This window comes from Moschus berezovskii, chromosome 6 (assembly GCF_049115385.1).
Source record: "Moschus berezovskii isolate FMDL1 chromosome 6, NW_MosBer_1.0, whole genome shotgun sequence".
NCBI classification, from domain to species: domain Eukaryota; kingdom Metazoa; phylum Chordata; class Mammalia; order Artiodactyla; family Moschidae; genus Moschus; species Moschus berezovskii.
Window position 1 is genome coordinate 31,109,464 of NC_142465.1, and position 25,093 is coordinate 31,134,556.

General features: G+C 51.3%; 2 protein-coding genes across 2 annotated transcripts; both read right to left on the reverse strand.

The window, feature by feature from the left end:
• Positions 1-6,218: 6,218 nt before the first annotated feature.
• SOAT2 (sterol O-acyltransferase 2) lies at positions 6,219-17,340 on the reverse strand. Its single transcript, XM_055395746.2, has 15 exons — positions 16,123-17,340; positions 15,616-15,671; positions 14,963-15,099; positions 14,556-14,615; positions 14,100-14,207; positions 12,136-12,412; positions 11,644-11,713; positions 10,992-11,076; positions 10,436-10,481; positions 10,095-10,224; positions 9,386-9,483; positions 8,190-8,288; positions 7,544-7,679; positions 6,880-7,025; positions 6,219-6,666 (listed from the first exon to the last, which is right to left on the reverse strand). The coding sequence occupies exons 1-15, from the start codon at positions 16,241-16,243 to the stop codon at positions 6,616-6,618; spliced, it is 1,620 nt and encodes a 539-aa protein (XP_055251721.1). The 5' UTR covers positions 16,244-17,340; the 3' UTR covers positions 6,219-6,615.
• A 146-nt stretch (positions 17,341-17,486) lies between these two features.
• IGFBP6 (insulin like growth factor binding protein 6) lies at positions 17,487-21,438 on the reverse strand. The gene is made up of 4 exons (XM_055395747.1): positions 20,881-21,438; positions 18,781-18,920; positions 18,505-18,624; positions 17,487-17,796 (listed from the first exon to the last, which is right to left on the reverse strand). Exons 1-4 carry the CDS (start codon positions 21,206-21,208, stop codon positions 17,671-17,673), a joined length of 714 nt encoding a protein of 237 aa, XP_055251722.1. The 5' UTR covers positions 21,209-21,438; the 3' UTR covers positions 17,487-17,670.
• Positions 21,439-25,093: the final 3,655 nt, after the last annotated feature.

The following is a 25,093-nucleotide window of genomic DNA, read 5'->3' on the forward strand; positions in this document are numbered from 1 at the left end:
CTCTGATCAAAATGATTTAAATTAGAAGTATAAAACAGAGGGACTCCCCTGGTGGCACAGTGGTTAAGAATCTGCCTTGCCGTGTGGGGGACATGGGTTTGATCCCTGGTCCAGGAAGATCCCACATGCCACAGAATGACGAAGCCCCTACACCAGAGCTACTGAGCCGTGTGCCACAACCACTGAAGCCCGCACACCCTAGAGCCTGTGCTCTGCAACAAGAGAAGCCGGTGCAAAGAGAAGCCCTTGTGCCACAGCTGGAGATAGCCCGCACGCAGCAACAAAGACCCAGCACAGCCAAAATAAGTAAACATTAAGATATATTTTTAAAAAATAAAACAGATATCTGGAAAGTCCCCTAAATACTAGGAAATGAAGGCACATACTTCCAAACCACCCACAGACCAAAGATGAAAAGTGAAAATATGAAGTATTAATATTTTGAACTGAATGAAACATATCCAGATTTGTGGGAAGCACTTAAAGCACTGCTTGGAGAGAAATCTACACACCAAACACCTATGTTATAAAGAAAAAAAGATTTCAAAGACCTCAGCTTTTGCCTTAAGATATTGGAAAGAAGAGAAAATTAAGTCCAAAGTAAGAAACAAGGGAGTTAAAAAGATCATAGCAGAAACCAGTGAAATTGGAAACAAAAACAACAGAGAAACTCAGTGCATTCAAAAAGTGTTTTTTTGTGTGAAGATTAATAAAATTGATAAACCAAAGTCATACATTATCGAGGGAAAAAAAAAAGAGAACACCCAATTACCAATATCAAAAATGAAAGAACTTCCCTGGTGGTCCAGTGGTTAAGTCTCCATGCTCCCAATGTGGGCATGGGTTCAATCCCTGGTGGGGAGATCCCGCATGCCTGCATGCCCCTTGGCATGGTCAAAAAAAAAAAAAAGATAATAAATTCGAGAATGGATGTAACCACAAATGTTACAGACATGGAAAAGGATGAAGGAATATTATGAATAAATTTTTTCTCATAAATTAAAACAAAATGCTTATGTATTTGGCCGCATCAGGTCTCAGTTGCAGCACTTGGGACCTTCCTTGTGGCCCACAGGCTCTCTAGTTGGAGTGTGCGGGCTTGGAGCACACAGGCTCAGTAATTGCAGCATACTGGCTTAGTTGCCCTGCAGCACCTGGGATCTTAGTTTCCTGACTAGGGATCGAACCGGTGTCCTCTGAATTGCATGGCAGATTCTTAACCACTGGACCACCAGGAAACCCGTGAATCTTGCCCATACATTTGACAATACAGATGAAATGGACAATTTCCTTGGAAGTCACAAACTACTAGAGCTCAGGTAAGAGGAAATAGGTAGCCTGAAAAACCCTAAATATATTTAAAAGCTTGAATTTTTAAAGCCTTTTACCAAAGAAAACTCTGGTAGCTTTACTGCTGAACTCTACCATACATTTAATTTTTTTAAATGGCACTTCTACACAAACTCAGAAAATCAGTGAAGGGAGTATTTCCCAACTAATTCTGAGGCCAGAATTGCAGTCATATCAAAATAAAGGAGTTACAAGAAAATTACAGATCAATAACTAAGAACAAAGCTAGTGGAGGTGATGGAATTCCAGTTGAGCTATTTCAAATCCTGAAAGATGATGCTGTGAAAGTGCTGCACTCAATATGCCAGCAAATTTGGAAAACTCAGCAGTGGCCACAGGACTGGAAAAGGTCAGTTTTCATTCCAATCCCTAAGAAAGGCAATGCCAAAGAATGCTCAAACTGCCGCACAGTTGTACTCATTTCACACGCAAGTTGCTGCTGCTGCTAAGTTACTTCAGTCGTGTCCGACTCTGTGTGACCCCATAGATGGAAGCCCACCAGGCTCCCCGGTCCCTGGGATTCTCCAGGCAAGAGCACTGGAGTGGGTTGCCATTTCCTTCTCCAATGTGTGAAAGTGGAAAGTGAAAGTGAAGTCGCTCAGTCGTGTCCGACCCTTAGCGACCCCACGGACTGCAGCCTACCAGGCTCCTCCATCCATGGGATTTTCTAGGCAAGAGTACTGGAGTGGCTTGCCATTGCCTTCTCCACACACGCAAGTTAAGTCATGCTTAAAATTCTCCAAGCCAGGCAACAGCAATACATGAACCGTGAACTTCCAGATGTTCAAGCTGGTTTTAGAAAAGGCAGAGGAACCAGAGATCAAATTGCCAACATCCGCTGGATCATGGAAAAAGCAAGAGAGTTCCAGAAAAACATCTATTTCTGCTTTATTGACTATGCCAAAGCCTTTGACTGTGTGGATCACAGCAAACTGTGGAACATTCTGAAAGAGATGGGAATACCAGACCACCTGACCTGCCTCTTGAGAAACCTATATGCAGGTCAGGAAGCAACAGTTAGGACTGGACATGGAACAACAGACTGGTTCCAAATAGGAAAAGGAGTACGTCAAGTTGTATATTGTCACCCTGCTTATTTAACTTCTATGCAGAGTACATCATGAGGAACGCTGGGCTGGAGGAAGCACAAGCTGGAATCAAGATTGCTGGGAGAAATATCAATAACCTCAGATATGCAGATGACACCACCCTTATGGCAGAAAGTGAAGAGGAACTAAAGAGCCTCTTGATGAAAGTGAAAGAGGAGAGTGAAAAAGTTGGCTTAAAGCTCAACATTTAAAAAACGAAGATCATGGCATCTGGTCCCATCACTTCATGGGAAATAGATGGAGAAACAGTGGAAACAGTGACTGATTTTATTTTTCTGGGCTCCAAAATCACTGCAGATGGTGATTGCAGTCATGAAATTAAAAGGCTCTTACTCCTTGGAAGGAAAGTTATGACCAACCTAGAGAGCATATTAAAAAGCAGAGACATTACTTTGCCAACAAAGGTCCGTCTAGTCAAGGCTATGGTTTTTCCCGTGGTCATGTATGGATGTGAGAGTTGGACTGTAAAGAAAGCTGATCGCCGAAGAATTGATGCTTTTGAACTGTGGTGTTGGAGAAGACTCTTGAGAGTCCCTTGGACTGCAAGGAGATCCAAGCAGTCCATTCTAAAGGAGACCAGTCCTGGGTGTTCATTGGAAGGACTGATGTTGAAGCTGAAACTCCAATACTTTGGCCACCTAATGCGAAGAGCTGACTCATTTGAAAAGACTCTGATGCTGGGAAAGATTGAGGGCAGGAGGAGAAGGGGATGACAGAGGATGAGATGGTTGGATGGTATCACCGACTCGATGGACGTGGGTTTGGGTAGACTCCAGGAGTTGGTGATGTACAGGGAGGCCTGGCATGCTGCAGTTCATGGGGTCGCAAAGAGTCAGACACGACTGAGCGACTGAACTGAACTGAGCCCCTGAGAACAGAGATGCAAAATTATTTTTAAAATTTAGTAAATAGAAGCAAATGATACATTTTAAAATGTATCATCATTAAGTAGGATTTATTCCAGAATGTTAACTCAATGTCATTTACATACTGAAAGTTTAAAAAAGGAAAAAATATGATCATCTCAGTAGATGCAGAAAAAGCATTTGACAAAATTAAACGTCCATTTATTTTTATTTTATATTTTGGCCATGACACATGACTTGCAGAATCCTGGTTCCCTGACCAGGGATTGAACCCGAGCCCACAGCAGTGAAAGCACTGAGTCCTAACTACTGGACTGCCAGGGAATTTCCTAAACATCCATTTCTGGTAGGAAAAAAGAAAAGAAAAACTCTTAGTAAACTAGAAACAGAAAGGAACTTTCTAAACTTCATAAAGGGCATCCATGAAAAACCTACAGCTAACATTAATGTGAAAGTCTGAATGCTTCTCCCTGAGATCACGGCAAAGATGTCTACTATCATTACTTCTTTCCAACACTGGAGGGTCTAGGTAGTGCAATAAGGCAAGAAAAAGAAATAAAAGGGATTAACATTGGAAAGGAAGAAATAAAATTATCTTTATTTTCTGATGAGATGATCATCTCTGTAGAAAATCCTTTGGAGTCTTCAAAAGTAAGCAACTCCTAGAAATAATTAGTACATTTAACAAAGTTTAAAGATACAAGGATAATACACAAAAATCAATTGATTGGGACTTCCCTGGTGGTCCACTGGTTAAGAATCCACCTGCCAAGGCAGGGGACACAGATTTGATCTCTAGTCAGGGAGTTTAGATTCCCACAGCTGGGGGGGCAACTAAGCCCCTGTGCCACAACTACTGAGCCTGCGTGCCCTAGAGCCTGTGCTCCACAAGAGAAGCCACTGCAGTGAGAAGCCCATGCACCACAACCAGAGAGTAGCCCCTGCTCACTGAAACTAGAGAAAGCCCACGCACAGCAATGAAGACCCAGGGCAGCCAAAAAAAAAGTTGACTTCACTATATTAGCAATTAGCAATCAGAAATTGTAATTAAAAATATCATTAAAACATTTGAAATACTTAGGGGAGATTCTGACAAAATGTGCAAATCCTGTGCACTAAAAACTATAAAATGTTACTGCAATGAACTAGAGAAGAGCTCAATAAATGGAGAGATACAGTATATCAATGGATGGGAAGGCTTAACTTTGTTAAGATGTCCATTTTATCCAAATTGGTCTACAGCTATAATGTGTAATTCCAGTCAAAATCTCAGCAGACTTTTCTCTTTTTTTTTAAAGAGAAACTTACAAGCCAATTCTAAAGTTTATAATGAAAATTCAAAGGACTTCAAATAGGCAAAATGACTGAAAAAGAAGGTTGAATGACTTACACTACCTGTTTTCAAGACATTATAAAGTTACAGTAATCATGAAAGTGTGGTGCTGAGGTAAAGAAAGACCAAATAAATAAACGGAACACAATAGAAAGTTCAGAAATTGAACTACAATTGCAAAGTCAAATGCAATGAAAATCACAGCAGTGAAAGCATCAAACCCTAACCATTAGACTACCAAGGAACTCCCTAAATGTCCATTTTATTGCTGTGGAAGCTGAAGCTCATGAAGTTAAAAGATTTGACTAAGGTCTGTATAGGAGGTCCTTCTCCTGGGTCCTCTGAGGGAAAGGAGGCCAGCTATGTGGTTTCTGAAAATGTGCTGGAGATTGTCAGGATTAGAAGGATTAAAGGGTTGTGGAAATGTGATCTGAAGGAGTAGAGGTAGAAGGAGGAGTGATTTGAGTTTTGGGCAGATTGGGGTGGCATAGAAAAGATAAGAGAGGATGTCACTCAGCCCCTCAGCCCCTCCCATCACAAAGTCCTGCCTTTGCAGGCACACGCTTCAATCATGCCTGTCAAAAGCGGGTCATCAACATGTTCAGTTGCTCAGGCATGTGTATCTCTTTCTGACCCCACGGACTGCAGCGCTCCAGGATTCCCTGTCCTTCACCGTCTCCTGGAGTTTGCTCAAACTCATGTCCATTGAGTTGGTAATGCCATCCAACCACCTCATCCTCTGTTACCTCCTTCTTCTGCCCTCAATTTTTCCCAGCATCAGGTCTTTTCCAGTGAGTTGGCTCTTCACATCAGGTGACCAAAGTATTGGAGCTTCAGCTTTAGCATCAGTCCATCCAATGAATATTCAGGGTTGATTTCCTTTAGAATTGACTGGGTTGGTCACCATGTACACAATGCTATGTTTAAGATGGATAACCAACAAGGACCTGTTACATAGCACAGAGAACTCTGCTCAATGCTATACAGCAACCTTAGATGGGAGGGGAGTTGGATACATGTACATGTATAGCTGAGTTGCTTTGTTGTCCACCTGAGACTATCACAATAGGCTATACTCCAGTATAAAATAAAAGTTTTAAAAAAAATGAGTCTTCACATAGAGAACAGACTTGTGGTTGCTACGGAGGAGGAGGGGAGGGGTGGACTGGGAGTTTGGGATTAGTAGATGTGAACGATTATATGTAGAATGAATAAACAACAAGGTACTACAATATAACACAGGGAACTATACTCAGTGTCCTGGGATAAACCCTAATGGAAAAGAGTAAAATTTGAGTTTTGGGCACACACACACACACACACATATATAAAAAGAAGTCACTTTGTTGCACAGCAAAAATTAACACAACGTTGTAAATCAACTTATACTTCAATTGTAAAAAGTTTTTAAAAGTGGGTCTTCAAGGGACTTCCTCGGTGGTCCAGTGGTTAAGACTCTGTGCTTCTAGTGCAAGGAGTGTGGGTTGGATCCCTGGTCGGGGAACTAAGAACCCACATGCTGTGTTACGTGGCCAAAAAAATGGGTCTTCAACAAATGAATGAATAAAAAGTGATACATACAGTTTATTATTGTATTGGAAGGAGGACAAAGAAACAAATCCTTCTCAGACCTTGATACCTCAGCTTGCTTTAAGTCAAGCCACATTCACCAAATCTGTGAGATCCTTCGTGTCTCTGCCAGTCTGAACAGCCATGGAGTGAGAGGGGCCCCTCTGCCCAGTCTACAGGGATGGGGGCTCAAGAGTCTTCACCATTCTGAGTGTATGCTCACAGGTCCACAGATCTCAGTCCCTGGAGTTCCCTGGTTGGGTCAGGCATGGCAGGCCCCCTTGACTCAGAGCTCAGTCTGAGGATGCAGAGAGGAGCCCTGGTCCCAGACTTTGCAGGCAGAGAAGAACTTGGTGGTATCATCTGCGCAGTGACAGTACCCTGGCATTTAGGTATGGCAGGACCAAGATCGAGGTGTCACCAGCCCCCAGAAGGTTGTCTGTGCCAGAGAAAAGTGAGTTGTGAACAGATTCCTCCCAGGGCTTACCCTATGCATCTAAGACACGGGAACCCATCATACCCAAACCAGGCCCTGGCCCCTGACCGTGGCTGCTGAACAGGGCAGCAATAGGGGGCTGGCTGTTGGGGAGAGGAGGCGTGTCCTCCTGGGTGAGGAGCTGAGCAGGCGGGGCGGGGGCTCCTGGCCGCTTACCTGGGGCAGGGGGCAGTGGCGCCGTGCATACCACTCCTGGCAGTACAGGCTGACTTGGATGCCCTGGCCCAGGAAGAGCAAGGTCCACATGAGCACGTTCCACGCTGGGCCTGTGCGCCGGTCGTGCATCGTGAAGTTCAGTGGCCCTGATGCAGGAGGAAAGGTGGTCACCTCAGCTCCAGACACCTGTAATTTATCTTCCTGGCTGCCTTCTTATCAGGGCATAGGGGAGAGTTGGAACAGGAAGACTGAGGAAGATCTCGAGCCCAACTCCAGGCACCCACGGAGGCCTCAGGCGGTCCTCAGGATTCCTGTTTACACTTCACGATCCTGGCTCCCTTACTGAACCTCCCAACCCACACCGGTTCTCTCCCCTTTGCCTCCCTCTATGTGTGCCCTGCTTAGATGCTCCTCTCCAGCCAGAAGTGTTTTCCCACTGCACCCTGCTCCAGGATACCCCTGTGCTGCCTTCCGATGCTACCTCCTTCCCAGCTTCCAAGTCCCCTGCCCCTCCAACTCTCACAGACAGCACTGTGCCTTCCCCCAGGAGGCATGCACACCCCCATCTGTCTTGGGTACGTGGCCTCTCCCATCAGTCTGGAATCTCCAGGACTCTTCCCTGGGGATGTCTCCCTCTACAGGGGCATACAGAGGCCAAGCTCACCTCCAAAGACAAGGAAGAGCAACAGCATGACGGGGTAGAAGAATCCCAGGACGAAGCAGAAGATGTACTCATGGACCACTGCTGAGACCAGGAACACGCCCAGCATGGCTGCTCCTCGGGCCCGGCCACCAAGGAGCTGGCAGGGGTCGGGGAAGAGGGTAGAGTGAATCTCCCTAAGCTCCCTCCGCAAAGAGCCCGCTCCTTCAGGAAGCCAGAGGGTATGTAGTACGGTGGAAAGAAAATGGGTTTTGGGATCAGAAAGGCTGACATGTCTTACTTAAAAGCATTGTATTAGTCTATTGGGCCTTAGAGGCCACTTTCAAAAGGGGGATATAATAATACTTACTTCTCAGGCTTACAGTGCAGATTATACAGTGTGGGAAAACTCTTGGTAACTGAAAATTGGTATATGCGTGTTCCTGAGAAGGCTAAGGAGGGGGGACATGCCCTGTGGAGGTGTAGTTGAGGACAAGGAAGGAAGGAAGTCAGATCATAAGAGGGACTTTCTTTCTGTCACTGGGTTGGGTAGAATGAAGGAGGTGAAGGTCAAAGAGGCCCTTAGGTCTAGGAAAAGTGGAATGTGCAGAGGAAGGGAAAGAGAGGCGGTCTCGGAGAGGTTCTGTTCACCGTGGGGCTGAGCCCGCACCCACAGCCCGTCCTGATACACGTAGCTGTACAGCCAGTCGTGGACCACCACGTTCCATGTGCGGTAGTAGTTGGAGAAGGATGTTGAGTTCCACCAGTCCTGGGGGCGGGGGGGTGGGGTCAGGGCAGGGGAGGAGGTGAGCATCAGGGCCCTGTCTCCGCCCCGTTCCCAGCTGCCCCTCCCTGCTCCCCACGCCCTGTCCTTGTTCTTTGCAAGGGCTGGCTCCCGGCAGGAGAGAGACAGCAAGCATCCGCCTAACTCCCTCCTCAGGCCCTGGGGCCCTTGCCCTCCCTCCTACTCTCCCTCCTTACTCTCAGGAGAAGAAGATTCCAAAGTACCATCCCCACGAAATCAGTGAGCCCTGGCTGGTCGGGAGGTGGACGGGTGACAATACAAGCATGCCCAGAGGAGCACATTTCTCTCTGTGGGAAAGCTCACAGCTGAGCTTGAGCTCGTGCCCCTTGCGGTTAACAGAAACTGGTGACTAACAGAAATTCTTGAGCTTGTCTTACAGAACAGCAGGTAAGGGAACAGTTTGTTAAAAATCCTTCTGCTGCAACCTGCCTTCACTGACAAAGCCTTATTTTTTTTGGACTCCTTAACCATCCTGTACAGATAACACCTCTGATGTATGGGTCACTATAGCAACAGGAGGCATACCTTTCCCAGGAACTTGAAGTTGGCTCCTGTCTAGTTCAAGTGGGCTAAGACTGGCTAGGACCACCGACCCTAAAATTGGGCCTGTAAAGCTGTTGGATGAATGACTTTTTGACATCAGAGAGCCAAAAACTCCGCTCTCAGATTTTGCCAAGTGTCTCCATTCTTTAGCATGCATCCCATGAAGAAGCATGCAACATGCTTGTGAGAACACTGATTACCTCACCTTTTCTCTAGCTCCAATCATTTTTCCCAAGCCTAAGATCTCCTTGCTTCTTTATCCTATGACTATCTCAAGCCCTTGGCCTTTGGGGAAGCAAATCTGAGATTGTTCTCACTTCTCCTTACTTGGCTGCCTTGTTGAAGAAACCGTTTCTCTGCTGTAAGTCTCGGTATCTCAGTGTTTGACTTAGTGAGAATTGGGCAAATGCACCTGGTTTGGTAACAAGGTGACAACCAACATAGCCACCATCCTCCCCTACGTCCTTCCCTGGCTCTCCCTGCATCCAGCTCCCAGGTAGCCCAGGTCCAGGCCCCACCCGATAGAACATTCTGTCTCCAAATCGTAGCATCTCTGCGAAGGCGTTGAGCCAACAGTGAAGGAAGGCAAAGAAGATGAGCAGCAGCATAAAAATGCCTGGGAAGTGAAGACAACAGGCGGCAAGTCAGACTGGTCTCCCTGGTCCCCAGTGAACCTCTAGGGACCTCCCAGGAAGCCCTCACCCAGCAACACACCAATCACTTATTAATCATTCACTAATTTATGCATTCATTCATTCAATCCCTTTGCTCATGAAGCCCATGCCTGATGTTGGAACATAGAGATGAATGTTAAAACCTCTGCCTGTTGGGAGAGGTTGGGGAGAGGACGGCAATCTGAAGTGCTGCTGCTGTTTAGTTGCTAAGTTGTGTTCAACTCTTTACAACCACATGGACTGTAGCCCACCAACCTCCTCTATCCATGGATTTCTCCAGGCACGAATACTGGAGTAGGTTGCTGTGTCCTTCTACAGGGGATCTTTTCGACCCAGGGATCGAAGCTGTGTCTGCTGCACTGGCAGGCAGATTCTTTACCACTGAGCCACCAGGGAAGCCCCAATCTGAAGTGAGACTCTGACAATGAGCAGCCATAGATGTCAGCTGTCAGAGGGAGAAGGTGTTGAAACTAAGAATGAGAGAAGGGAGGAGTTCCCTGCTAAGCCTTCTCCAGGGTGCAGCCTTCCGCAGCTCTGCCTCCAGTGGGGATACCTGGCAAGGTGGCATGCATGATGGAGAGCACCAGGGCACGGGTGCTGAAGGGCTCCTGGCTCATGTTGGCAAAGACAGGAACACAGAGGCGGCCCAGGATGAAACAGGCATAGAGCACGCAGCCCAGGGCCTGGAGAGGGGCGGAGGACACATTAACTTTGAGAGGAGTCACTGGCAACTGCCCCTTTCCTCTGGAACTGGACTCTGGCCCAGCATCTGCCTTCCCTTCTCTTTGCACAACACTCTGACCTCTTCCCGGGCCTCCCCTACTTCACTCCCAGAAATGTCCCCTCAGCCACCATGAGTCACAGGTAGTCCATGCTTCGACTCTGTCTGCTGACCTGGGCAAAGTTCTTGGCCACATAATTCCACCTGACGTTCGGTGTCCTGTTGCAGCAATGGAATGGAGACAGTATGTTTCTCATCCTTTTGTCTTGTTCCTGCCTGGGGCAGGCATAGCATCCGGGGCCCTCTATCCACAGCTCCCTCAATTGCTCAGGCCTGGGAGGATTACCTGGGGAGGTGGGGTTCTAGAACACTTTGGATCTTCCTTAACAAAGATGACAAGTGGAATTTCAGCTTGAGCATCCACTAAGTTTGCTCCAGACTGAGGAGTTTCCCAGGACATAGGAATTTCAGTGCTAAAACTGGAGCAATCCTGGGCCAACTGGGGCAGTCCTGGGCAAACCAGGACAGTCAGTCACCCTTGCATCACCATAGGCTGCAGCAAGAAAAAGGGGTAGCTTATCTGTCCCTTATTCCCATCTTTATTGAGAGGTGCTTCCTCAGAAAGAGGCCAGTGTCTGGGTTGCGACTAAACACCTCAGGGAGAGGAGAGTAGAAGGGTCGGGTCCCTGGTGGGCCTGGGCATGTGGGGAAGGAGGTGCAGGCTCTTACCTGGGGTAAGTTTCCCTATAGATGAGTGTGGGGCAGAAGAGGAAATAGAGGTAGCTGGAGAAACTGGGGGCCCGGATCCTCTCACCTGAGGAGGAGTAAGAGGGGTCTGTCAGTGAAGAGGGAAGGGAGAGAGGACACAGGTGGGTGGGGTGCTAGGGAAGGGCAGTGGGACTGGAGAGGTGCGGGGATGGGTGGGCACCTGGATATGGGGTCTGACGGTGAGGGGAGGAGGTGAAACTGGGCAGGAGTTGAGCCTGCTTTTTAACAGCCTCCTTGTGCTTCCGTTCCAGGTACCCGCCCCCCGTTTTCTGGCACAAGACCTGCTGTGGCCAGAGCTTCATTTGGCACCCACAAGTCCCACCACCCAATTCTCTCTCCTTCTGGTTTGACTTTCTCATATAAGGCTCTCATACCCTGGATCTAAATAAGGATGAGCCAGAAGTCCTGGGTAGTAGAGCAGCCTTCTCAGAAGTGGGACCTAAGAGAACACCGACTGACTAAGGCCCAGAGAGCCCAGGTGGCGGCTGGAGGTGTGCCCTGTGGGCAAGATGGGCTTAGAAAGTTGGAGCTTTTATGAGGCTCTTGCACCTGCTGGCTTCATTCAACCAACCAGGAGGACGGAGTTCACAGCAGCGCGCGCTGAAGGCCTCACCTTCTCTGGCCCAAAGTGTCCCAGGTACCGTCTCTCTCAGGAAGGAGTAGCTTTTCATCAGGAGCCTGACCTGAGGTGGAATAGGAAAGAGGTTAAGGTGCTGTGGGACTTTGCACAGATCACTTAACCTCTCTGTGCTCGCGCTTACACAGGGAGAGGGCAGGCAGACTGTAAACTTTGTATGGTCAAAGCCCATGCTTTTATCTCTTTGTTGGACAGCCTTATAGCCGAACACCGATGGCTGCTGGGATGAATCTAGGGTAAAGGAGTACCAGAAAGGGCAGAACCTCTAGCCGGCCAACTCCCTTCGATTATATGATTATATTTGCATAGCAGTGTCTATTTGTTTACATTTCGTTGGAGACTGCTGGTTGGCTCAAATCTCTCGCAAAGGACTCTGCCCCTGAAAATTAGCTCCGCCCCCAATATACAGTATCCAATGACCTCTCTCCCAGGGGCCCCACCCCACCATTGGTCCCGCCCATCACCAACCTGCTCAAAGACTAGGACACAGCGGGAGGCTGGCGGGAGCTGATACTCCACTGCCACGTAGACCGGGAGGATGCCGAGCACCACGGTGTGGGCAGCCAGCAGCAAGCAGCCCAGGCCCACCCCCAGGGTCCAGGCCCCTCCAGACTGGGGCCTCTCCCACAGCCGCAGGGCCTGGTAGGGCACCAGCAGAGTGGACAGGAACATGGGGACCCACGTCACCAGAGCCAAGGGCAGCTGTCCGAAGCTGAAGGTCAGTAGATCAAACTCCATCATCAGCCTGGGTGTGGGGAAGGCGACAAAGTAGACAAGCGTGAGACCCATCCTTTTCCCCTTCCTCTGCAGTCAGAGCTCTTGGAAGACAAACTACTGAGCCTACCTGCTGCAACTACTTCAGCTCTCGGGCCCTTGAGCCCGTGCTCTGCAGCAAGAGAAGCCACCGCAATGAGAAGCCCTTGCACCACAACTAGAGTAGCCACTGCTCTCCACAACTAGATGCAGCAGAGAAGACCCAGCAAGGCCAAAAATAAATAAATAAAATTATCAATACTATATATAGGTGTAAAATTATATATATAGGTATATATATATATATAACACATATATATTATGTATACAGTTTGGGAAATCCCTGGAGATCCAGTGGTTAGAACTCTGCGCTTTCACTGTGGTGGCTCGGGTTCAATCCCTGGTTAGGGAACTAAGATCCAATAAGCCACGCATTGTAGCCAAAAGAGAGTGCATGGCTTGTAATGGTAAATTAGAAGCGATTTATAAGTCCATTAGTAAAGAACTAAATGATCAAAAGCTGGCACTTTCAGACTTTTGCAGCCATTAAAATCAATGGAGCAACATGGAAAGATTTCTAAGGTGGGTCTTTAGGGAGTGAAAAGGAAATAAAAGGTACAGTAAGTATCTTAGTAATTTAAGCCCCTTCCTCCCCCAAATACATCCCCTTGGTTCTTACATACATCTGGAAGTGGAGGCATGGAAAATGCCCTGGAGAGAAACTCTTACAACTGTTAAATATGTTACCTCTGGGGAGTGGTGTGGGATAGAGGGGATGGTGGAGGAGTTGCTCTGCATATATTTGAAAATTGACTGAGATTCATTCCTTAATTATAAGGATTGACAACAGTTTTATCAAAAGGAAGTGCTGTTGCTGAATCTTTGCTCCTTTTCCTTTTACTGCTCCTAACCTCGTGCGATGAGTTGACTCACTGGAAAAGACTCTGATGCTGGGAAGGATTGGGGGCGGGAGGAGAAAAGGACGACAGAGAATGAGATGGCTGGATGGCATCACCGCCTTGATGGACATGAGTTTGGGTGAACTCCAGGAGTTGGTGATGGACAGGGAGGCCTGGTGTGCTGTGATTCATGGGGTCGCAAAGAGTTGGACATGACTGAGTTAGTGAACGGAAGGGAACGGAAGCTATCTGGAGGGTGCGGCAGGATCATGCAAATCCAAACCCCCAAGGGTCCACAGTCTCCTGAGGCTCACCCCAGAGAGGAATACCTCGGTCTTCCCCACAAGACTGGGAATGCCTCACAGACAGAGGCATGGCCCGTCCTCCGGCCCTCAGGGCTGGCACTTAGGGGACTCACTGGAGGTTGCTTGAACTGAACAGCGCTGTGTTGGAATGGAGCGCGTGAGAGCAGTGAGGTGGGAGCCACACTCACGAGTGCATGTACATGTGTGTCTGCTTCAGGACAAGGGTTCTAGAGGATTTGAGTGGGGGCCTAGTGTCCCCAGGGGACTGATCCTGGGTAAACAGACCAGAGGCCATCCAAGGCTGTGCAGGGAAATCTAAGAGGGCTTTGAGGGTAGGAAGGTGGTTGGAAGCAATGTTGACGTGTGTCTAATAATCAAATGGACCTGCTCTACGGGGCCCCAGTGGCGGGTGGCGTTCTAGGAACCCAGGTGGTCTGATCTGATCTGTGGACCTATGAGAGGGAGGGGTGCCTACCTGCCCTCATCAATGAGGTCGATGGCCAGGGTGCTGATGATGAAGACACACAGACCGGCGACAAACATATGGTAGATGGTGCGGAAGTGCGGCACCTCCATCAGCTCGCTGGAAGGACAGGGGCCTGAATGTCAGTGGGAGAGGCCTTGAGGTGGTGCAGACCAGCGCAGGCAGTGTACACAGTGGGGATGGGGCCCAGTGGCTGGGAACTTGAAGTGACAGGCTGTGGTATGGCTGGGACTTCTGTCCAAAGCCCTTTCCAGCCCAGACAACTCTCATCCTGGTGGCCTTTCTTCCACAATTACGCCCAGGGCAAACAGAGAAATGGAACCTTAGAAACCATCTCCGTGTCCTCTCCCAAGTCACGGAGAGCCTGAGGATGATAAATGAGGAGTCCTGGACCCCCAGACAAAGCTCTTTCTTTTTTCCCACCCCCTGTCCTCACCCCTGACTTACTCAAGCAGGGACTTGCGGATGATGAAAACTTTTCGTTTTCCCAGGGATGGCTCCCGGGTCCTGAATTGAGACAGTTATTCTGGGTTAGGAACCAGAGGCAGAAGGCTATAAGCAGAGCGTAGGGCTTTGCAGGAGGTCACTGCTTGGGAGCCAAGGGCAGTAGTAGGGGAAGGTCAGGGTTAGGGCCAGCAGGCAGGACGAGGTGAAAAGGTCATGGCCAAGGGAGAGCAAAGCCCAGTAGTCAATGTCAGGAAGACAGAGGCGATAAGGGAAGAAGAGGGAAGACTGAAGTCAAAGTTACATCCATGCTGGAAAAGGGCATGTGAGGTAACATATGTGGCTCATAGTCCTTATGATGGAGGAGGCTGCACAGCCACCCCCTAGACCCCGGCTCCTGAGACTCTTACTTGCACAAGGAGTCTGGCGGGATGGAGGGCACTGGTCTGTCTTGCGGTGGGTAAGCTTGAACGGCCTCCCACATGGCCTGATCCAGCAGCTCCATCAGCTGGCCCTGTGCTTTCTCCAGCAACTGTGTCTTTACAGCCTGCAGGACAAAGCAGGGAAGGGTGTACGGTCTCTCCATCCAGTCAGCCTTCCTCCCACTCACCAAACACGTCCTGAGCCTCCCTCCATGCCAGGCACACTGCTAAGTGCCCAGGATGGACAGAGGAAAAAGCGTGGTTCCTGCCCAGAGCTTCCCGCTACCTGCAATTTAACTCCGTCTGGTTTCCCAGGGCAGCAGTGAGGATCCAGGAAAGATACTTTCAGTCTCTGGATCTGACCCCCAACCAGCTCGTCATCTCTGATCCTGCTCTCTTCTCCCTGACCCCAGCCTTTCCTCTCCTGACCTCCAGTCCTGCTAACAGAAGACTGTTTACCGGCTGACTTTGGGCCCCTCCCCTGATGACCTGTGCTTCAAACTCCTCCATCTTAACCCTTAGCTCTACCCCGATCTGAGAGGTTTGAACCCAAGAACAAGTTGTCTTTATCACCAAACCAGTCCTCACCCTTTCCTCCCTCTACTCCAGGACCTGTCCGTTTGACCTCCGACATCCCTCACCTGCATGTGTTGGGTCCATTGTACCAAATCTGGGCCTCTGTGCACCTCCGTGTTCCCTAGGAAAAGGAGGAGTTAGGGTTCTGCTGTCTAGTGCAGACCCAGAGGCTTTCTCTGTCCAGCAAATTTGCTTTCTGTGTGCTCAACAGCCTCCCCTCCCCACAACCAGTCAATATCCAGTATCATGGCCAGGGTAGGGAGGGTGAGAGGGGCAGAGGTAATCATAAGGAGGGTATTTTTGTAGGGGGTGAGCAGCCCATTGGCAAGCAGGGAGCATGATGACATTACTGAAAACAGGGTACTCAGGGAACAAGAAGATACTCTAATCTCCGACTGGGGTGAAAAAGAGTCAGAAAGACAAGGCAAGGCACTGAATAGCCCTTTTCTCCTCACTTCCCCAGCTGGGGGGTTAGGAGGCAGAGGCTGCGGTCTGCCTTTACTGGCCTCCCAGGACAGCAGGAAGGATTGAAGGTAGATAGCAGGAGCCCCCTCTCGCCAGCGCATCCCCACCTGCAACGCCATCTGAGCCTTCTGCACCCCCAGAACGGGGCTCCCCTTCTCTGGAGGGCCGGGCCTCCTGCTGTCTTCCTAGCCTTTCTCTCCTCCGCACTTGGGTCGCCCTTGGCTCCATGACCGGGCAGTGGCGGCTGATTAGTGTTTCCTCCCTTCCTTCAAGCTTGCCTGGCTGAGCGCTTATCTCGGAACCTCTGACAGCACCAAAGACTAAAGTCCTTTCAGGAGGAGGGGTTATAGGTTATCCGATCCCCTATCCCCATCCAGAAGGCAGCACCATCTCAGCTACAGGCTCTGCTTTGCTGGCTGTCACAGGGATGGACATTCCTCCTCCTCACCCCACCCCCACCAACAAACAGCCCCGGCCACCATCCAGACGCCCAGCTCTCTCCCGCAGGAATGGGGGCTCTGCACCCATACAGTCATGGGGAGGGGGACTTTGCCCCTCTGAGGCTTATCACCTGGTATGGCTGCTTCACCTGCTCAGTAGGCTGAAGGTTGGGGAGGAGTCAGCAACATCTTCAGGTATCAGGGCACTCAGCTCCGAGACCATAAGGTGTGTGAAAGAACCTTGTTGACATAGCTTTGCGTGCATGTGACTATTATTCTATGAGGTGGGTGCCTGCGACAACTGCGGGGCTGGGGCCCCTCCCGGGGCTCTGGACACCAGTCCTCCCTGCACCTGCTTGGCTTAGCAGGTAAGCAGAAAGGAGACAAAACAAAAACTTATTCAGCACTTGGGGATGCCCAGCATTATCATTATCAAATCAGATTTCAATCCTCCCGTGATCACTTGCTGGCTGTGGAATTTCAGGCAAAGGTCCCAAATAGTTTAAGCTGAAGTTTCCTCCTCTGAAAAACAGGTTCAAAAGTCCCTATCTCACAAGGTAAGCACAAAATGAGGTAGTCCAGGTAAAAGCACATGGTCCAGGGCGTGGCCCGTGGCAAGAGCACAATGAATACTAATTCCCTTCCCTTTTTAATACGAAGGAACAGAGGGTAAGTGCCTTGAGTTTCTCTTCATTGAGCTCCTGGTGGGGATTAACTATTAATCCTTCCTCTCCCTTTATGTCCAAAGATCAATGGTAGAAAAAAGGTCACAACTTCACCCCAAGGCCTGCCAAGGCCTCAGTGTCTTCCCACCCCCATCTCCTGCCTCCCACTCCCTGGTGGGCAGTTGGGTGAGGCTTGAGGTTGTGAAAGCTCTACCAGTGGCTGTCTCTGTCATTCCGAGTGTGGCAGGAAGGGCTGAAGGCAGTCCACGAGAGAAGAGAGCTTCTATGGGGGGCTGGATGGAGGCAGAAAGAAGGGCCAGTGACTCCATAAATGTGAGAGGTGAACACAGAGACATAAACCAGAGATCCCCCCAACACAGCTTTATTAACACCCCAAGCCGACACCAACAATCTTTCCACATGTGAGGTCCCAGGGGTGAGGGGGACAGTGGGGCAGGGCCTGAACGCGCAGTTACCCATCACTCAACAGATAACCCAAGAGGACGGCCCCATGCTCCTGTCAGTGGCCCTGCAGCCCCCCAGCCCAGGCTTAGCCGCTGCTTCCTGTGGGGCAGAGGGAGCTTCCATCGCTGCCTTCTGAGGACCCAGGCAGGGGCTGGCCCATGCGATCCACACACCAGCAGGGACCTCGGCGCTGCCCCTGGGAGGAGCGGCACTGGGGAGAGAGACATACGGATCAGAGGTGCGGCGAGGCTCCAGTGGGAGAGATGGGAGGGGCCCCCGGGGTGGGGGACAAGCTGTGGACTCTTGAGTCTGAGTCTGTGGAAACATCTGAGTGTTCTCAGGATAGTGAGGCCCACTGGCTTCCCTTCTGTGGCTTTTCTTCTCCACCCCACAGAGCGTGCCCGTTCTTCTAGGCTAGAGCCATGGTTCTCAAAGTGGTTTCTGAACCAACAGTATCACTAGGGGCCACAGTTAGAATGCAAATTCTCAGGCTCAGTGGGTGGGGCTCTGCCACCGGCATTCATGGCAGGGTGATTCTGATGCTTATGTGAACCTCTCTCAGATGTTCCTAAAATAATCTAAGAGCTTCCCTGGTGGCTCAGATGGTAGAGTCCGCCTGCAATGCAGAAGACCTGGGTTTAATCCCTGGGTTGGGAAGATCCCCTGGAGAAGAGAACAGCTACCCACTCCAGTATTCTGGCATGGAGAATCCCATGGACAGAGGAGCCTGGCAGGCTATACAGTCCATGGGGGTCACAAAGAGTCGGACGGGACTGAGCGACTTTCAGTTTCACTTAGATAATCTAACCCCTCCCACAGCTGCGGTCGGCTATTCTCTATGCGCGGCCCTAATGCTGGGAGAGCCCTAAAGGCAGGGCAGCTATACAACTCTGTAAACCCCCTACAGGAAAGGCCTCACCTGCCGCTTCCGGTAGAAGCCCCTATGGTCACAATTAGGCACGTAGAGGGTGTGAGCCCCGCGGAAGACCTCGGTCTGGAGTTGCTGCAGCACGGAGTCCAGATGTTTGCGGCAGGGACCCTGGCGGGGAGGGACAGCTCCGCTGCAGAGCCTGCTGGGCCCACCAGCCAGGCTCCCAGGACTGGGATGGGAGACTTTGCCAAGCCCAAGGGAGCGGTCTCAGAGGAGGATCTCCAGGGCTCCCACCCCTTCTGCACCCTGCCAGCCCCAAATCACCATCTCAGTGTCTTGTACACCCCCAGAATTGGGCCGGGCAGGAGTGGTAGAGCTCCCCGAGTTCCTCTGTTGGTCTCTGCGGTTCACGTCCTGCGAGCGAGCGGCCCCTGCTTGGGGCTTACTCTCCTTAGGATTCTCCCCTACAGCCGCAAGAGGAATGGGGGAAGAAGAGCCCAGAAATCAACCAGATGTCAAAGAGTCAAGTGGAAAGGAGCGGGGCTTTCAGAGCAGTGATGGGGTTTAGAGTGTGGCTCCACTGTTACCTTCTCCAGGCCTCGGTTTCCTTCTCTGAACAATGGTGATATTATCTTTCATGATAATATCCCCAGGCTAGTTTTAAGGCTTATAAAAGAGAAGTATTTTGGAAAGCGAAAATCAATACCGTACATGCATTGATAGCCTTGCGGCTTTGGGTGAAAAGGCCTGGTTGTTCCACCGGAGGCCAGCAGGGGGCGCACCAAGCCAGGGAGATGGGGCAGAAGACAAACGGCGGTGCGAGGGGGTCAGCAGGGACCCAAGTGGAATGTGTGTCCCCGCTGTGACCCTAATGTGACTCAGCCTACCCCTCCCAGGCCGGAGACACAGTTAATTTGGGGGCACGGCAATGGGGGCCTTTTGGTCCCCTGAGGCTCAGCCAAGCTCAACTCCCGCGGTCCCAGGAACCTGTGCGATTCAGTCCTTTAACCAGGAGGTGGAAGGCGGGCAGGGTGCAAAGGTGCAGGAATGAGCGGTTCCAACCTGCAGGCTGCTCCCTTCTCTGGAAAAAGTTTCACGCACGGTACTGGGGGGCTTGGGGAGAGCTCAGGCTAAGGGAAAGTCAGAGTGTCGGGGCGAAAAAAAGACACGGAGGAGAGTCGGCGCTGCTTGGAATCTGCCCCAGCTAGAAATGAAATATAATGAGCCCTGAACTGATGTCTCTCCCTCTCCATGCACAAAGTCAAGCTCTGCTCAGCCCCCAGACCTCAAGCCTAGACAGTTGCTCCCATCTCAAAACCCAAGAACCATTTCTTCTGCAATCCCAAGTCTGGTCCTTCTTCCTCCACACTTCTCAGATCTCGCCTCTCATTCTCTCTATTAAGTATCCTACCGTGACCATGCTCCCAGCTGCCTCCTCTGACCCACCCAGACCACTGCTTTCCAGGAGAACCCCAAGCAGCTTGGACCCAGGCCTTTGGGACTGAAAGAAACTGAAAGCTGATTTCCCATCCCTTCCCGGGGAAGCGCTCAGATGCCCTGGGGTGGGGGCCGTTCACGTTTCCTGCTCTGCGCAGCTCCCTGCTGTCCCCCATCTTTCAGATTCTGACTCACTTCTGTCCCTCCCACCCAGTGACTCAGCCTTCTATTCTCCCTTCTGGCTTAGGGTGCGGTGAGGTGGGTGGAGGGTTCTGAAAAGCTTTAAATCATAGCCCTGATTTGGCAGATTTCCTTCTTTTCCCACCTCTGACCCTCACCCTGGGGGCGGGGGAGAGGGCCAGCGCCAACTCTCTGACCCTAGTCTACTCTAAAACATCTCTGGATTTGAGCCATCTTCTATTTTTCACTCTATGTTCAGGTGCTTTGGACACCCTGATATTAAAAGGAGATAATTTTCAGTGTGTTCAGGGTTTGGGAGTCTGGAGTTCTCTTCCCTCTTTTTCTAAGTGGAAGCTGGGAACAATGTCTGGGTCCTTTCTCCAGCTTGGGGGTCTAGGGCTGAAGGAGCTGGGCCTCTGTGGCATACAGTAAGTCCCTAAACCCTTCCAACCCTCCCTTTCCCCTCAAGAAAAAATAGGCAGAGGGGGCAAAAAAGGTTGCGGGGGGTCACACATCTCCCTGCTTCATCCCCTAGGGCCGTCAGCCTCACTCCAGCCTTGTAGGAGCTTCCCGCACTTGCCCTTTCACCCCCCAAAATATACCCCCTCCCCCGGAGCTCAGGATGGGAAGGGAAAGTCAGGGTGTCAGGGCGAAGAAAAGACAGGGAGGGAAGCAGGCACTGCTTGGAATCTGCCAGAGATGGGGAGAAGGAAGCGTCCCTCTGCCCGAGCTCATCCCTCGGGGACCCAGTCTGCAGAATTGCGGGGCTCAGGTGGGCGGGGCAGGGGCGGGGCGCGGCGGACTCACCCGAGGGCGTGCGCGCCCGGCCGCAGCGGCCCCGGCCCTGCAGCAGCGCCCGCAAAGGCAAATCCTCTTTCTCCGGCGGCTGGCACTGCAGTCCCGGGGCGCAGTTGGGAGTGTAGACCCCGCACTGCTGCCCCTCCCTCCTGAGACAGCCCCCAGCTTCCGCACAGCCTTCCGCCGCCGGCCCCCCGTCCTCCTCCTCCGCGCAGCCCCCTGGACAGCCCGCAGACACCCCCTGCCCGCAGCCCGGGCACCTTGCCAAGGCGCCTCCTGGGCGGGCAGCGAGCAGCAAAGTTAGCAGCAGTGGCGACAGCAGCCTGTGGGGGGTCATGGTCAGGATTTCTGCCCCGTCCACTCCTCCCGGAGCCGTCGCAGCGCAGCTGCCTCCCGCCGCCGCCCCTCTGCCTTAAGTAGCCGCCGGCAGGGGCCGGGCCCTTTAAGAGCCAGGTGAAGGGGGGGCGTGCGGAGAAGGCAGGGGCATTCCCTCCACGGGGTGGGACTGGAGAGGCCCCCCCTCCACCTGGGTCCTCCCCACGCTTCTCTACCTCCTCCCTTCCCAGTTGCTGTTTTCTTCCCAAATTGCTCCGAGTTTTCTTGCTTTGTTCCGGGAATCTCGCCCGGAATTTGGGAGCTGGACAGCTGGCTGGAGGCCCTGGAGGGTGGGAAGTGGTGGAAGCAGGAGAGGGCCGGAGTTGGGATGAGGGTTTCACCCCCTGAAAGCCAGTTCGGGGGTGTGTGTGGCGGGTGAAGGAGACCCAGGGACTCCGGGGTGGTGGGGAGAAGATGGCGGACCTAAGTGGACGGAGAAGGGGTGGAGTGGGGGTCGGGAGGGGGATGTGGGCGAAGGAAAGAGAGAAAAGGCGGAGACGACGGACAAGTGGGGTCTTGGGAGAACGGACTGCTGCTGGGAGAGAGTAAGCCGAGGGCGAGGCGAGGAAGAGCAAAGCTGAGGGAGGAGCAAGGGAAAGTTTCCCTGAGACGTGACTGAGGGGAAGGCAGGTGATGGGGCCAGACTCGGGTAGGATGCTGGAATGCTGGAAAGGAGGGGAGTACACCTTGAATGAACCGTCAGAAATCCTAGGACTATACTGGGGCCATGAGAGTCTGGAAGGATTGTGGGGCGTGGTGGGGTAGGCGCGAGGCAGCAGTGTGGCAACAGAACTGGCTGAACACCTGGGAGGCAGGGATGGGTGACTGACCAGCTGAAATTATGGGGGGTTGGGGTGGGGAGGTAGAGGAACCCATACTCTGGCTGCTCTAAGTGGCCAAAGAGCAGACCTCAACCAACCTGTGTCCTTCATCCAAGTCAGCCCACCCCTCCGTTCCTCTCCTTTCCCAGAATCTGGCCCCCACTCCATCCCCACCCAGTATCATCCATTGGGTTTTCTGGATTATTCAAGCTGTTCTATGCCAAGGGGGGTTGGACAGTGATGGGGCTGAGTGTTTCGGGTCAGCCTGCTCTCCAGGGCTTTCACTCCATTGGTCTGTCCACCCCACCTCCCCCACCCGTGGCCTCCCTTCCCCAGGCAGTGCCCTGCCCATCCCCAGAACTCCTAGCTGAGCCTTCCTTCCTAGAGGGAGGAAGAAGGACCGTTTCCTTCTGCAACCCCCACCCACACGGCTCTGGGTTACGCAACACTGGCCATCTCATTCTTTCCTAAAACAAGGGCTCTGGGCAGTGACTAAGTTTAAATTCTGGGCCCCCAAGCAAGAATGTCAGCAAGAGCTTCCTGAACTTTTCCGTAAATGAAAAAAAAAAAAAAAGTTACTCCCAGCCCCCTCCCCGCAGGGCTACCCTAGGACCCTAGGACATTTGGAAAGCAGTATCTCCCAGTGGCCGAAGATTGGGCAGGCAGGGAGGAGGGTGCTGGGGCCGTGGGGAGGGGCAGCTCTCCTCTACTCTGGGAGGCTCTGGGGCCTCCTGCTTCAAGCTCTGACCTCAGGGTAGTGCGCGCCATCCTGTCCCTCTGTCCTTATCACTATTTATTTTGCCCAGCACATGTCTCTGGCTAGGGCTTTTCTCCTGACTCCACCTTGTTGCTCTTGAATAAGACGGAAAGTTCTGTGGAAAGCTGGGATCCTGCTCCTGCAGGATCTCAGTGTGGCTTCTAAATAAAGTTTGGGTAAAGTGATTTTGCAGGTTTTATTGCACAGAAGACCAATACTCTGCCAGCCTCTCTCATCCACTGCTCCCTTCCCAAATTCCCCCGTGCACCCTTCTACCACCTCTACAAATTTCCCCTGGTTATACTCACTGCCCAGCCTGGTCCTGCCACGTAGTCTCAGCACAGCCCTGAACAGCCCAGTCGACCTGCCTCCCCAGCACTGCTCTTCCCTCTTCCCCATGCCTTCAGCCTAGGTGTCCAGAGCTGTGTGCTTCCAGTGTTGAGATCTAACTAGGCTTTTTCTTGCAGACTGAGACTCTCAAACTCTGCTTTCCTCCCTTTGGGATACCTTTCACCTCAGCACCCAGAGCAGAGGTCTGAAGGTCACAGTAAGTGCTCAGGATGGAGCGTAGATCAAAACAGACCCCTGGGACCCTGTCTGGCCTCTGTGGAGAGAAAGCTTCTGTCGGTGCTGTGAAAAGGCTAGACAGCATGGGCTGTTACTTAGGCTTTTTATAAATAAACCTTGGCAGGACTTCCTTCTCTTGCAGGTTACGCTCTGTCCTCCTACTCCTCTCACCCACACCGGTCCCTCCAAACCCACCGCTCCATCAGGTGCTGACTTCCTTTTGAGAGCCAGGGGTCCTGCCTGGATCCTTTTGAGCGCTGAGTCTGCAGAAAGATGGGTGGTAGCACAGTCTACAGATGGAAAGCCCCAGAGCGATGGCTAAATGAGCCGTCATGACGTGGCCTCAGTCTGGTGTGGGTCTGACGGGAACTGTTGTGATACCCTCAGCTGGTCTCCAGCCTCTGATTTCTGCCATCTGTCCCACATGCAGCCTCCCAGTTGATCTTGCTCCTGTGGCTCTCTCTTCCTCAAACGCCTTTGTGGTACTCTGTGCCCCTCTTCCCTGCCTGAGGACCTCTGCTCCCATATGGCAGTCATGGCCCGGTGGACAGTTGGCTCTGGAAGCACACTCGGGTTCAACCAGTTGGTGGGATCACCCTCCCCAGAACCCCTTGGCAGTTTCTCATCTCTGAGTCTGAACTGAGATTAGGGGAAGTTAAGGTGTGATGCTCAGAGGTAATCTGGACTACAAGTCTTCAGCTCATAAGGATGAAACTCCCCCCTGCCATTCCTCTTCAGTTCAGTTCAGTTCAGTTCAGTTCAGTTCAGTTCAGTCTCTCAGTCATGTCTGACTCTTCGCGACCCCATGAATCACTGCACGCCAGGCCTCCCTGTCCATCAACTCCCGGAGTTCACTCAAACTCATGTCCATTGAGTCGGTGATGCTGTCCAGCCACCTCATTCTCCGTTGTTCCCTTCTCCTCCTGCCCCCAATCCCTCCCAGCATCAGAGTCTTTTCCAGTGAGTCAACTCTTCGCCTGAGGTGGGCAAGAGAGTTCCAGAAAAACATCTATTTCTGCCATTCCTCTTACTACAGACCAGATTCTACCACCTCTTCCCCACCTGCTTGGCCAGTGGTCTGCCTTTCTCTGAATTCATCTATATTATTATGTTGCTGTTTTAAATGTCTGCTTATCTTTTCTCATGTCTTATTTTTTCCAATTAGGTTATGAGTGTTTTGAGAACAAGAGCCCCATACCTTCATCTCTGGACCCACAGCTCCTAGCTCATGTTTGGAATTGATACAAGTAAAGGTTGTTGTTTTGGGTGCGAACAAAGGCAGTCCTGGGGGAGGGCCTTGAGAGGTGAAGGGGGTACATTGTAACTCTCTGGAGCCTCCACTGGTGCTTCTATACTTCTTAGCTAGCCCAGGCCACCCAGGGCAGCCCTTGGCTTTCTCAGCCCTTCACCCCCTCCTCTCACTTTCCCTATCCCTCCTGTTGTTCTTCGAGTAAAGGCCAAAGAGACTGAGAGGCCCAGTGTGGTCAGGGTTCAATAACAGAGGGAAACCTGGCCCCTGGATAAATCAAAGAGGGTTTCCTGGAGAATAGGCCTTTAAAATAGAAGTTAGGAGAAAAGATAGGTTAAGGTAGGTTGAAGAGAGGGAAGTGTGGAGGCTCTCAGAAAAGCACATCTTTGTGTAAGAGGTATGAGAGCATGGTGTCATGCAGCGGGTGTGTGTGCATGACTTGTTCTGCGTAGA

Excerpts from the sequence above, each read along its gene's own strand:
- IGFBP6 (XM_055395747.1), bottom strand. The coding sequence starts at position 21,208 with ATGACCCCCCACAGGCTGCTGTCGCCACTGCTGCTAACTTTGCTGCTC. Across the intron at positions 18,921-20,880 it reads CCGGGCGCGCACGCCCTCGG|GGGAGAATCCTAAGGAGAGT; the intron begins GTGAGTCCGCCG and ends TTGCGGCTGTAG. Across the intron at positions 17,797-18,504 it reads GCTTCTACCGGAAGCGGCAG|TGCCGCTCCTCCCAGGGGCA; the intron begins GTGAGGCCTTTC and ends CTCTCTCCCCAG.
- SOAT2 (XM_055395746.2), bottom strand. The coding sequence starts at position 16,243 with ATGGAGCCAAGGGCGACCCAAGTGCGGAGGAGAGAAAGGCTAGGAAGA. Across the intron at positions 9,484-10,094 it reads CATGCATGCCACCTTGCCAG|GCATTTTTATGCTGCTGCTC; the intron begins GTATCCCCACTG and ends TTCACTTCCCAG. Across the intron at positions 7,026-7,543 it reads GCTCTTCCTTGTCTTTGGAG|GGCCACTGAACTTCACGATG; the intron begins GTGAGCTTGGCC and ends CTCCTGCATCAG.